The 14,018-nt window shown below is 33.3% G+C and overlaps 1 protein-coding gene across 1 annotated transcript; it reads right to left on the bottom strand.

Moving 5' to 3' along the window:
- Positions 1 to 2,824: 2,824 nt before the first annotated feature.
- Positions 2,825 to 14,018, bottom strand: LOC126891635 (mitochondrial glycine transporter B-like). Its single transcript, XM_050660858.1, has 7 exons — positions 13,680 to 14,018; positions 13,455 to 13,595; positions 9,910 to 10,028; positions 8,164 to 8,251; positions 5,314 to 5,486; positions 4,602 to 4,777; positions 2,825 to 3,184 (listed from the first exon to the last, which is right to left on the bottom strand). The coding sequence occupies exons 2-7, from the start codon at positions 13,527 to 13,529 to the stop codon at positions 2,895 to 2,897; spliced, it is 921 nt and encodes a 306-aa protein (XP_050516815.1). The 5' UTR covers positions 13,530 to 13,595; positions 13,680 to 14,018; the 3' UTR covers positions 2,825 to 2,894.

Consider the following 14,018-nt stretch of genomic DNA (forward strand, 5'->3'; position numbering starts at 1 on the left):
GACCATGACATAACTAAGTAATATCCCCAGAGGCGGAAACCAGAGTGGCGGAAGAGGGTAGCTATAAGGGGTAAAAGTCGCGGTTTTTATTATTTTTTTGTGGCGCTCATGATGGAGATAGTGCACCAAAATTTGGGAGTAAGTAGGTTATGACGTAACTAAGTAAAATCTTCAGGGGCGGAACGCTGCTTGGGGTACAAAGGGGTGGTAGGCTGGGGTGAGTATAAAAATATATGGGGGTTTTTTTGCCGTTCGTGATCGAGATAGTGCACCAAAATTTGGGAACAAGTAGATCATGACATTACTAAGTAAAGTCTTCAGAGGCGGAACCCTGCGTGGGGGACAAATGTTGTGCCGGGTCACAAAAAAAATAATAAAAACGGCGATTTTGACCCCTTATAACTACCCTCATCCCCAACTCTGGTTTCCAGCTCTGGGGATTTTACTTAGTAATGTCATGATCTACTTATTCCCAAATTTTGGTCTACTATCTCAATCACGAACGTCGCAAAAAACCCTTTATATTTTTTATATGCACCCCTACCCCCACCCCTTTGTCGGCCACGCAGCGTTCTGCCCCTAGATATTTTACTTAGTTACGTCATGACCTACTTATTCCCAAATTTTGGTGCATTATCTCAATCATGAGCGTCACAAACAAAATAATAAAAACGGCGATTTTGACCCCTTATAACTACCCTCATGCCCAACTCTGGTTTCCGGCTCTGAGGATTTTACTTAGTTATGTCATGGTCTACTTATTCCCAAATTTTGGTGCACTCTGTCAATCACGAACGTGGCAAAAAAACCCCTTATATTTTTTGTATTCACCCCTGCCCCACCCCTTTGTCGGCCACGCAGAGTGCCACCCCTGGAGATTTTACTTAGTTACGTCATGACCTACTTATTCCCAAATTTTGGTGCACTCTCTCGATCATGAGCGTCACAAAAAAAATAATAGAAACGGCGACTTTGACCCCTTATAACTACCCTCATACCCAACTCTGGTTTCCGGCTCTGGGGATTTTACTTAGTAATGTCATGATCTACTTATTTCCAAATTTTGGTTCACTATCTCAATCACGAACGTCGCAAAAAACCCTTTATATTTTTTATATGCACCCCTACCCCCACCCCTTTGTCGGCCACGCAGCGTTCCGCCCCTAGAGATTTTACTTAATTACGTCATGACCTACTTAGTCCCAAATTTTGGTGCACTATCTCGATCATGAGCGTCATAAAAAAATAATAAAATCCGCGACTTTTACCCCTTATAACTACCCTCGGCCCCAACTCTGGTTTCCGGCCGTTGGTGAAAGTCATGTACACAACTAATTCAACATATCTCCGTATAGTTTTTCTATATTACTTATCACGCACAAAATCCGCTTCTATCTCTCCGACTATAACTTGTCCCATGCTATGCAAAACAACTTCGTTACGAACTCTATCTATTTAACTTATTCGTAGGATTCTCCGATACACCCAGATTTCAAAAGTTTCCAGTTTCTTGAGAAGTGTATCTGTTAAAGTCCAACCTTCGACACCGTACAAAAGAGTAGAGAACACATAACATCTCACTAATCTAATTTTGAGATTCAAAGTAATATTGTTTCCACATAGTTTATTGTAATATTGTTTCTACATAACACATATGAGTTTCTTCATACTAAAGAATGGAACTCTGGCCTTCTCTATACATATTCTAATTTCTTTGTTCATGTCCCAGTTCTCATTTAGATTACAACCAGGGTAGGTCATACTGTTAGTTCTCTCCAGTTATTCACGTCTCCTAGTTTTGAAAAATGTTATTTCGAGAAAAACGCGTTTTAAGTGTTTTTACTGTAATTTTATCGAATAAAATGCTCATATTTATTTGTTTTTCCTCTAATCAGCGATTCCTGCTGAATATTGGATATTTACTGTCTCAGTCTATTGGATATTTGTAAGGGTCGATATCTCATACCTGAGTTAATCTACAGTTCAATTGACCGACGTTCATCCTTGAACTTGGTTTTGTTTGGAAATGCATTTCTCATTGTCAGTTTACGTTCTACACCTTAACTATTAGCTTTCGAGAAATACCAATAGATGGCATTTTGTATGACATTTTTATGCTGTTTCTAAATAAAGTTAAATTTAAGTATTTATAGTCAGAGTCATTAAATAAATCTAATAAAAATAATGTTATCGTTTATCGTTATGCTTAATAATATAATAGGTTATATTTATATACGAGAGCGTTTTATCTCGTTGCAATAATACAACGCATGCGTAATACTTGAAATCATCTGAACTGGGTTTGAACTGCCATCGGTTGAACGTGAATTATTTAGAAAGACGATTTTGACTTTAAACTGACGTTCACCAGAAGTTCAGGTTAAACTTTAGTTAAACTCGATTTGAGAAATCGGCCCTAAAGGTCTCGAAGCTTTTTTTTTCATAATTCTGCCCTCTTTTGATGTTTTACTGCTCCTTGTATTGGTTTGAGCATTATGAGCTTCGTCTGTATTTTCCGACCAACTCGTTGCTATTTCTGCAATTTTTATTCCCATGAGGTGCATGCAATGCATCACTAGATTTTAATTTTTTGCCAAGGAACTGGGCAATTCAGAATTGTTTTTTGCAATCAATTGATTCAGACATTTTTTCCGAGTTTCAAAACAATGATTTTCGATAAATTTCAATAATATAAAACACATTCTAGTGCAACTCGGCAACTGCCGAGTTGCAGCTGCACAGTTCAGGCGTCACGCGTGTTCTATACAAACGAGTTTTAGCTCAGGTAAGTCCAAAACAGTGTCAATCGGGAATAAAACTCGTCTTTAAAATAAATATAACAATCTTTTTATTTACATTTTAAATACATTTTTTACAAAAACCTTAAACCTAATTTAATACTTCTTGTGTTTATTACTTTGCATGACTTTCTCGTACAAAGTCCACGAAATAGCAGCCACCAATGTGCGCCTCATCAGTCTCGGAACAATACCTTGAAAATACCCTAAGAATCCGTGTTTAACATAAACGTGGATCATCACAGACCATAAACCGCTGAATTTTTCTGGATGCAGCTGCAGCTGTGTCTTAAAAACGTCAGGTGGCTGGGTAACCAGTGATGCCAATGTGCTGGATATCACAGCGCAAGCGAAATTGACGGGTGATGTGTATGTGGAATAAATATCTGAAAAAAAAAGAAAAATTGTTATTTTTTGTTTATTTAACACCGTATTGATTCGAAAATTGAAACAAATCAAACTATAGGAATATATTTAAACTGTTGTGCTTTTCGAAAATAATCAATAATTGGCTCTTTACTGTACAATTTTAATAAAAATAATACTCCTTTTACACCAATTGTGTAAATATAGGCTATTTCCTGGCCAATGTTAAGACTAATGATTCTTTTATTGCCATTTTTTCTACAAAAACCGAACCCTCTTACCAATTTTAACAAAAATTAAGCAATCTCAACAAAAATAGGTTCTTCCTTTGCCAATGTTAACACAAAATTGCCTTTTCCTCGCCAATTTTCAGATTCATTTAAATTCGGAGAAAAATGTATGACAAAATTTAATAGAAGCAGCCTGATTTTGTAAATAATGCAGTACCAGAGCAAAAAGTTCTGTGTTTGAATTGTTCTCGTGACTTTTTGGTTAAAATTCATCATAGGCTTTCCAACAATTTACGCATTCACTGTCAATTTCACCAAAAATTGGCTTTACTCGTCGATTTTTGCAACAAAAATTTGTTCTTTGTCAGTTTCGGCAAAAATGGGATTCTACCTACCATATTTCAACAAAAATTGATTTCTAAATTAATTTTACAGTTTCGTCCACCACTACCAAAATGAGACAAAAATTGGCTTCTCTTGCGATAATTTGTTGCAAAATCTAAGAGAAACATCCTGGTTTTTAGATAAAAACTAATAGTTGGGTATTTTTAATCCAAATTTATTATTAACTTTACTCCTTTTACACCAATTCTGACAAAAATCGGATATTTTCAGACTTATATCACCAAAAAATAAAATTTCATTGTAAATTTTAATAAAAAATGGCTTTAATTGTAGATTTTAATACAAGTTAGTCTTTCTCTTGTAAATTTCGACAAAAATAGGATCTTCCCCCTAGCATATTTCAACTACAAATGGTTCTTTGCCAATTTCGAGATTAATTCGAAATTGGGTTCTCCTCCACAAGGAGGCACGAAAATTGGCTTCCCTTACGATAATTTGATGCAATATCTAAGAGACACATCCTGTTTTTTTTTTTTAATAAAAACCAATATTTGGGTCTTTTCTGTCCAAATTTAATAACAACTTTACTTCTTCCACACAAATTTCTGATAAAAATCGGCTATTTTCAATTATATTGATAATTTCAACAAAAATTGGCTTTACTTGCCGATTTTGATAAAAATTGGCCTGTTTCATCACCAATTTTAATAAAAATTTGCTCTTTTCTAACCAATTTCAAGATTAAATTGGTGGGAAGATTAAATAAAGTGGCAAAAAAATGGCAAAGTGATATTTAAAAAGTGTGACTTATACCCTTTTCGAAATGACGGGTTCAAATAGAATGCTAATTTTGGTGTCTTACCTTTTGGTATGAGTGATTTTGATTGGTTGTAGAACATGAAATAGATTCCGGCGTAGGGGGCGTCCCGGAAAATGGTCGGTACCAGTCCCCTCGTTAAACCTTTAATACCTTCGTGGTGAAATATGTCTTGGAGTGCCACCATAACGCCGCTGTACTGGTACACTCCGCTCTCGATTCTGAAAATAACAAAAATAACTCTATTAAACACCCGTTGGAAGCGAATAATGACAAACTATTAACCCATTATAGGTCAGTGTCCTATTTATATATCACTGAAAATTTTTCTATATGTACCCAGTGCAGTGCAGTGCTATAAGCATAGACATAATAAGAATAGACAATGCATACTAAGCAAAATATTGTAACGCATGGGCAGTCGATCGGTGGTCTATCTATCTATTTTTACCGAGCTATCCCGCGCATGTGACAGACAAAGATGGCCAGACCACTCAAAGTGAATATTGGCCAATGATGTTCTTGATATTGGCATACACCTCTATGCACAGAGCGGCTCATACCTTACCTAGTTTATTCTTATTATATCTATGGCTACAAGGGTCAAAATTCAAAAATGCAAATACATAAACAATTTCATCAAGATTTCCATTAAGAACAAGATTATTTTGAAATTTGAAAAAAATATAATTTGGACGTTAATGGGTTAAAGGAATTAATGTAAGTTTAATTTTTTTTAACATTGTTCAATACATACCTCGTTTTGACAACTGTCATAGGCATAAGAGTGGCTCCAGCCATACCTCTTGCACAAATACCTATCAGTATCGATTCTGAGGCTGTGGGTGCCTTCTTCTTGAAGAAATGTGTCTTAACGTATTCTAAGCAGCAGAAATACAATCCTATTCCGGGCACTGCTCTCATTAATGACTGGAAATAATTAATAAAGATCCAATTAATAATTAAATAGCTACACCATTACATAAAATATTATGTACAGTATTAAAAAACTGGGATAGAGCAACTTAAGAGATGGGAGGGACATGATGAGCCTTGAATGCCACCGACATCTTTCCAATTTTTTTTTCAGCAATATTTATGTTTTGTAGACCTGAAGAAGGCATTTGAGAGGTTCAAATTAAAGGACGTTATCCACTTACTGCACACAAGAGGGACACATCTAGGAATAATCAAAATGATCGAAAATATATACCAGAACAACACAATAAAAGTAAAAGGAGAAGAAGAATTAACCGACCCAATCGAGACTGGCAATGAGATAAGACAAGGGGATTCTCTGAGCCTCATATTGTTCAAATTGGTCATGGATGAAATAATAAAAAAAGTAAGAACCAAAAAAGGATACCAAGCGGGAGAAAAACAACTTTAAATAGATGATTTATTACGTATGCTTCACCGCTTTAATATAACCGTCAGAAAATTTAACAAAAAAGAAACAAAGTGTAACTACAACTTACTGTAGACACATTGAAAAACAGAACAGAGTTATGTCTACAGAAAAACGAGAAGATCTTTCCAATTTTAGTTTGGAAATATGTCCTAATTTTGTGACACACTGTATAGGGCACAGCTGGTGATTGTCGAAATCAAAATTCAAATTTTTGTTACACATAAAAACTTATCAGGAAAAGAACAAAAACGTTTATACAGATACCAATGTCATCATAATCGACTGACCTTTTGGATTTATCGTTATCTATTTAGTTATTATCGTTATGTTTTTATATGTAGTAAGATAATCATAAAAAAAGAAAAATAGGAAGATATTGCTACGGTAGTTCAAACTACAACACGAGAGTAGGGGCTGATACATCTCATAGTCCAAGTAATGAAGCTTAAAATAGGACAAAACCTCGCAATTTTTACAGAATGGATCGATTTGCTTGAAAATTTGAGAATAAGTAGTGGATAGTCCAAGAATCAAAATCTATATCATGCCGAAAGGCGCTTTTACCACGGGGGTGGAAATTTTTTATTATATTTTAATAGCAAAAGTTGGTAAAAACTATACATTTTTTTGATAAAATTGATAGTTTTCGATTTACTCGCTATCCAAAGTGTTAGTTTTATATCGAAAAAATCAATGTTTTTAATAAGTTTTCTGCTAATAACTCCAAAAGTTTTCTTTTGTCAAAAGAACTTTACTTAAAAATATACATTTTGAAAAAATAAACAAAACCGTTTTTTTAAATTTTCTTTAAGACCAATAGTAATCGAGCTGTACTTTATAATATGTTGGCTCTTCTTCGTCAATTGCTAAATATGTATTGTAGTTTCAAATTCAAAAGACGGGAAAACTATGCATTTTTCGAGGACAACTTGTTCAAACTAATTTAAAGTACTTAAAAATATCTATCTCCAGAAATAAAAAAAGCCTCTAGCTCAAAAATTAAGTGACTTATAATGAAAAGAATGTCAGTCCCTAATTTTTTCAGCGAAAAAGTGATCGCAAGCAACCCCCTAATCACCACCCTAATTAAAATTAGTCATTGACCTTATTCGGTCTTTTTATTTATGTATTATTAATAGGTTCTAAAAGTTTTACCGGCTTAGAATGATTAGTTTTAAAAAAAAATGGAGTTAAAAGCGAATAACAAATTTTTGTAGTTTGGAAAAAAATGGCCTTTTCTTCAGAATAGCAAGATTGGCATCAGAGATACTAAAAAATGTTTAAATATGAAATTGTAGCCTATTTAATTCCCAAGAACCAGGTTTTCAAAAAACTTTTCTGCGGCAAAAATTGAGTGAGCTATTGACAATTAAAACTTGTAATAACATGCAAAAACCACCTTTACCAACTCTTTTTGCGACTAAGGACTTTAAAAAGATTTAATATTAATAGACTTATAGATCTTGTAAAAACCTACAAAATTTTTTTTACCAAACTTTCTAATATAAAAAATAAAAAAGTTACGGTTAAGAAATCAATATTTTTTTGAAAAAAAAAGAGAAATCCAATTGGAAGCATAATAATCTAAGTTAGCGGTGTTTTTAGTCATTGGCCTTATTCATTCTTATTTATTTATGTATTATTAATAGATTCTAGAAGTTTGACGGGCTTAAAATGATTAGTTTTAAAAAAACTGGAGTTAAAAGCGAATAATGAGTTTTTGTAGTTTGGTAAAAAATGCCATTTTCTTCAGAATAAAAAGATTAGCATCAGACATACGAAAAAATGTTTCAATATAAAATTGTAGGTTATTTAATTCCCAAGAACTTGGTTGGAAAAACTTTTTTCTACGGCAAAAATTGAGTGAATCGTAAAGGAGTATATCGAAAAACATTGATTTTCTCTATTCTGATTACTTATTTCAAGAACAGGCTGATTCTGCGATTGGCCTTAAGATTTAGTTATGGTGATGAAAGTCTTCATTAATATTTTAAAACAAAAAAAATAACATGAATAAAGAATTCCAAGTTACGGGGTCTATAAACCTTTAAAACAATGTATCATTATGAAACCCTGACCGAAGAATATCTCTCCCGAATATTATGGATATAACGTATAACCTAAGATAGAATATGTGGAAGGATATAAATGGGGAAATATGTTGCCTAATATTTTTATTAAAGCAATCGTACTTACCGGTGTAGTGCCCTTCCATAGTCCTGCTATCTGCTCGTGTTTTATTACATTAGAAACTATAGGGATGATGTGTAGTCCATTTGGCTGACTGAAACAAGAAGAAATTGTACTTAATACCCATGATCCTTGCCAATTTTACCAGCATTCATTCGTCGTCGTATTTACCGGATGTTAAACTTGGTGTAGTACACTATAAAGTGTACTATACAAATCACCCAAATGGAACAGCTCATGGTGAGGCTGCCGTTTTAAATAAAAAAACACAATATCACACCACGAGTTAACTTAACACCAAACTAACAAATTCCAAATGACAATACTACAAATAAATGATCAATCAAGACCATTTACTGTTGCTTGTTGCTGATTAACTCAATGGGAAACAGGTTTTTGGCTGGAGAAGACTGGAAAACCAAGCATACCAATTGAGAGTCTAGAAATATAACAACCAGAGGTAGAAATCTACTCAAGGACATCACAAGAAAAAACACAGAAAACCTTTGTTTTCACTTTAAAAAGGCTAATAGAACTACTCTTATAAAATATGGTTGTGTGTATAAGTTGAGGACATATCTGAGGCAACTCTATCACCAGAAGTAGAAATTGATATAAGTACAGAATAGTAATTTTCATGCAAGAAGGTTATCACTATACTATTCCGCAGCACTAAATCTGATGGTGGGCCCGAGTCTGACCAGCTATGTGTTTTCTTCTTGGCAATATGTAGTCATCTATCATCACTACATCTTCTGGTGTCTTTAAGTTGAGAGAGAGTTCATAATCACCATTGCATGTTCATAATTTTTTGTAGATTGTATAAATTATTATCTATTTTAATGCTGTCATTAGCACATTAAATTTTTTCTAATTAAAACTCATTCAAATGTATCTCCTCTCTTTCTAATTGAATAGATTGCAGAGCAATTTTAAAGAGTAAGCATTAATAGGGATGATGATATACATCCTTGTCTGACTCCCTAATTACTTTCAATTCTTCAGATATGTCACCCAAATTTTTGTAGTTTTTGTTCTAATTGTGTTTTCGATCAAACAATTTTCAATGGCCAAAATATACGTGTTTGCAGTTAACTTATGAATTATTTGATGTTTTTTTGGCTAAAAATATGCTTTATTAAGTTTTCATCAAGACATTCAAATCTTCATATTTCGTAGTCATAACACAATAGGGGGTCTCTGTTATCAATAAGAGTCTATATAGGTCATTTTAACATTGAATTACCTAACAACATGACCTGTTTATCTGTGCATATTAACAATGTATAAATAACAATCTAATAAGTAAATAAGATTTTTCATCTGTTGCTATCCAAGTCTTAAAAATAAAATCTGTTATCTGGTACTGCTCATTTTCTCCAAATAACAACCAAAAATGAATGTCTAAAAATAGCTTCACATATTTGTATGTAATAATGATATAAATAACACTATTTTTATGAAATCTCATTCGTATATTCATCATCTATGAAAATATTTCATCAAATGTTCGTCTTGCACCATCTTTTGTTTTTAGTATGTACTTTTTTTGCATATTATTTGGTCATCCGTGACTACTTGCAGCATCTTTATGAGTGTGACTGTATCTGTGTAAGATATTTCTAGTAAATGTCCAAACTCTAATCATTTACATCAAAAGAACCTCATCAACAATGATCCAAAATGTTTTTTAGATCAATAAGACATAATAGGATATCCACAATAAATTAAATAACAGTCAAATTTACTTACTTTCTAAGTGCAGCTGGAGGATTTTGTAGGCGGGTCTTTACCACATCTAAAGGTTGCAATAAAACTGTGCTGATAACACCCGAACATGATCCGGACAGGAAGGCTTTTATCACAGGGTTCTGTAAAAATATATATTACTACATAAGTATAAAAAGCATCAATACATTTACTGTTGAATTGTTTGTTGTTCGCTTAAATTAAAGATATCAGTTTGTGTATCTTTGTTGATTTGGCTAAAGTCTTTGATACAGTTATAGCCACCTGGATCTTCTTGCAAATCAAGGCAAGGGATAGGAAAAAATGGAAACTGATCCTAGAACAGGCCAAGACCCAATATGGGTTGTAGAGCCAATCATAATGATAGAGTATGATAATGAAAAAGTAATCTTGGATATTCTGGAGCTTAGGCATTTTATTATCTATACATTGGAACTTAATCTGTGATAAATATCTAATTGATTATTTATAACTAGGTAAATAGTAAATCTTAAAAAGGCCTATGACTCGATACCTACGTTGAACCAAGCTATGGGAAGCAATGGAAGACATAGAATTTCCACGAATAATAACAAAAGCAGTAAAAGCACAGTAACTATCAAAACGTGCAATAGAAAATGCAGTCCATTTATGACGACAAATGACTACTACAGGGTTATTCCACATATCCTACCCTGTTCAAAATATTCCTGTAAAAAACCCTGAAACTATGGAAAAAAAAGTGCAAAGGAGATACCAGTAAGAAACAAATACCTATATAGTCTAAGTTTGAACTAAGACAAAGATGACCTCAGCTTTATGATGAGAAAACAGGAACAGGAATATTCAAAGAATAGACAAGTATAAATATTTAGGTTTCATAATACCAAACATTAATATAAAAAATGGACTGGAACAAACAAGAGACTGCATACGAGAATTGAACCTGGTACTGTGGTATAAGAACATCAGTATAAAAACAAAAAAAAAGAATATGTATAAAACCATAACAAGAAGTATCCTGATTTATGGATCTGAAAATTGGATAATAAAAAAGAAAACTAAAAACAAAATAAGAGCAACAGAGATGGAATTCCTAAGGAGAAACTGGAGAAACAAAAAGAGAGAACAGAACAAATAACAGAGATTAAGAAAAGAATGGCAATGAACTCAGATATAATAGAATAGACTACATAGAACATAAGTGATTAACCTGGTACGGACATGTGAGAAAAGCAGACAAAAACGTTAGACAAACAGGGTGGAGCCCGGTAGGAAGATGGAAGAGATCTTTCAGAGATGAAGTGGACGAAGCAATGGAAAGAAGAAATCAGGATGGGGAAGAAATCAATGCAGGATGGGGACTGGCAAAACATAAAGAACAGAGAGAATCATCGTTAAGTGACGGAATACAATGAAAACTGTGGAAATCCTTAGTATATATCGCACCCTCAGTGCAAGACTGCAGTAAGTCAAAATAAGTAAGTTTCGAGATAAAGACGATTTTGTTTATTTTCGTGCTAATATCGGTGAAATAAGACACAAATTTTAAGAAAAATTAACATTTGATTATGTTTTTGCATGCTTTTTAGCCTATATTACATTCTCAAAAAACAGAAATTTAAATAAAATAATAATAATGCAAAAAAAAATTAGGAATTTCAAAGTTACAACACTTTTGCACGGAAGAAATTGTTAATCACTACAAATTTAGTATTATAATTTCAAAGTTACAACAGTTTTGCACGGAGAAAATTGTAAAAAGTGTAGACACATTTACTTTCACAGTAAAACCTGTGTTACCGGCCACCTGCCAACTTCGGCCACCTGTATTAACGGCCAGTTTAAAAATTTCCCAAACCAATTATGTATATCTAGACTACAAAAACTGGCAATACCGGCCACCTTTCTATATCGGCCAATAGTTCTTTCATTTTTAGTGGCAGTTGCTGACAGGTTTTACCTTAATGTTGTTCTGAAGCTGTTTTCTAGTGGCATTTTTATAATAAATTACTTTTAATGGGAAATAAGCTAAGAAATAAACAACTAAGGTTTTATCTTAGTTGTACTCTTCTCGTACATCATCTTGTTTGTGCCAAAATATTTTTATAAAAACTATGGTGGGCTTCTGGTATCATACCCGAATGGCATAGGTATACCAAATCTTTCTTTTTGGCCATTTGAATGTTTGGCTGTTCTTTGGCAAGTTTTCTGAGAATAGATATTTTTGACCTCTCAGTATTGTCAATACACAAGTTTTAAGAACTGTTTTTCCTTTTTAGGACATAAAATTTACTGTCTTGAAAATCTTTGTTTATTGTCTCAGCCGTTAATGGATTATGTAGATGTGCTGTATATTAAAATTAAACACCACAGATATAGATATTAAAATAACATATATCTTACTTTTTTCATTGCTTGATATTGCTTGTTATCGAATCCGTTGCAATGTTCCGTGCAAAACTGTTGTAACTCTGTTACATTAGAGTTACAACAGTTTTGCACGGAACTTATGTTCAAAAACGCAAAATAGTTCAACTGTTGTTGTTGTAATATTTAGCCCATTAAGCATTTGAAAGTTACTAAAGTCTTACAGGGGATAGATATGCATGTTTACAATGGAATTCCATGATAACTTCATTTTCATAAAATTTTGAGTTACTGCAGTCTTGCACTGAGGGTGCGATAGGGTAGGTGGGGGCAAAGGTACGCACGGGGCAAAGGTACGCACTTACATTTTTCAGTAACTTCTTATATGTTGGCGACAGCATCTTGTTGCATATGTGTGTACTACTCAGTAGCATTGGATGAGAAACTTTGGCGCAATCAGGGCGAATATAACAACAAAAATGAGGTAAAAATGATTTTTGTACCTTTTGATCTAATTTTTCTTAAAAATTGATTGAGTCCAATTCTTAATCTTTCACACTCAGATTATTATTGGTTAGGCATGTTGAAAGTGTATTGTTAGAAGACTTCTTCCACATGACAGTTTGAAGTTCACATGTGCATAGTTTGATATTGAGGTTAGATATATTATTGGTTGCCGGATGGGGCAAAAGTACTCCTACAAAATGCACACAAACGGGGCAAACGTCCGCAGTGCGTACCTTTGCCCCCAGTGAGGTAGACTTGGCAAATGCATGTTTCAAGTCAATCTTCAAAATGAATATCAAGTTGAGCTTGATAATCTATCAGCTACTTTTAGCTTAATTGCAAAATGTCCCAAATCCGCAAAAGTACGCACATGCGTACTTTTGCCCCATTGAGTGGGGCAAAGGTACGCATTTACATTTTTTTTTTCAAAAAGTTATCAACACTACAAAAATGATATTGAAGAATTTCCACTTGCCTAATATGATTACAAAATGTATCAATTTCACTTTCATCTATACTCCGTGCCAATTCAAGCATTAGGAGATTCACTAGAGATGAAAATTTAGAAAATGCGTACCTTTGCCCCCACCTACCCTATGCATTGGAACTATATTGTATATGTGACAAATACTTGATAATAAAGCACACAATGATTATTTATAGCTAGGTAAACAGTAAATCTATTCACTTACCTCTAAAACTTTATTATGGTAATTGTTTTGGCCAATACTGCTGTCTCGAAAACTCGATTGATATGACACCGCCATAGAAACAAAAACGAAGTAATACTGGAATATTCTACAGCTGAGTACAGCACATCATAGTACAGTATCCTGTAATGTAATTATCCAAAAATTAGTCTCAAAAAAATTAATAATAACACAATAACATGAAATGCGTTTTAGTTTTTTACTTACTTGGTTTTGGTTAATAATTATAATAATTAAGTATTCTTGACATTGACATTAAACATTAAATATACACTTTTTCTATTTATAGCTCAACTTCAACCTTTGGTTTTGTAATAAATTATTTTACGCACGTAATCAAATATCAGATGATTTTTTGTGGTTATGCGCAACACAACAAACGAACTCACACGATGCGCACAATTTGCCGCTTTGATATAAACTAATTCGATTGTTGAAATGGATTTAATTAAATATTGAAAGAAGATTTACCCCACGCGAACTCTCAGCGGGAGCTTATCAACAAATATAAACAAGAGATATGGTGGTAAAAATAAACTATAGTCC

This window comes from Diabrotica virgifera, chromosome 9, assembly GCF_917563875.1.
Source record: "Diabrotica virgifera virgifera chromosome 9, PGI_DIABVI_V3a".
Taxonomy (NCBI): domain Eukaryota; kingdom Metazoa; phylum Arthropoda; class Insecta; order Coleoptera; family Chrysomelidae; genus Diabrotica; species Diabrotica virgifera.

Bases quoted from the DNA above. Each gene is read 5' to 3' on its own strand.
- LOC126891635 (XM_050660858.1), bottom strand. From the start codon at position 13,529: ATGGCGGTGTCATATCAATCGAGTTTTCGAGACAGCAGTATTGGCCAA. The intron at 5,487-8,163 runs GTAAGTACGATT...AATTATTTCCAG, and splicing joins TATGGAAGGGCACTACACCG to TCATTAATGAGAGCAGTGCC. The intron at 4,778-5,313 runs GTATGTATTGAA...TGTTATTTTCAG, and splicing joins ATGACAGTTGTCAAAACGAG to AATCGAGAGCGGAGTGTACC.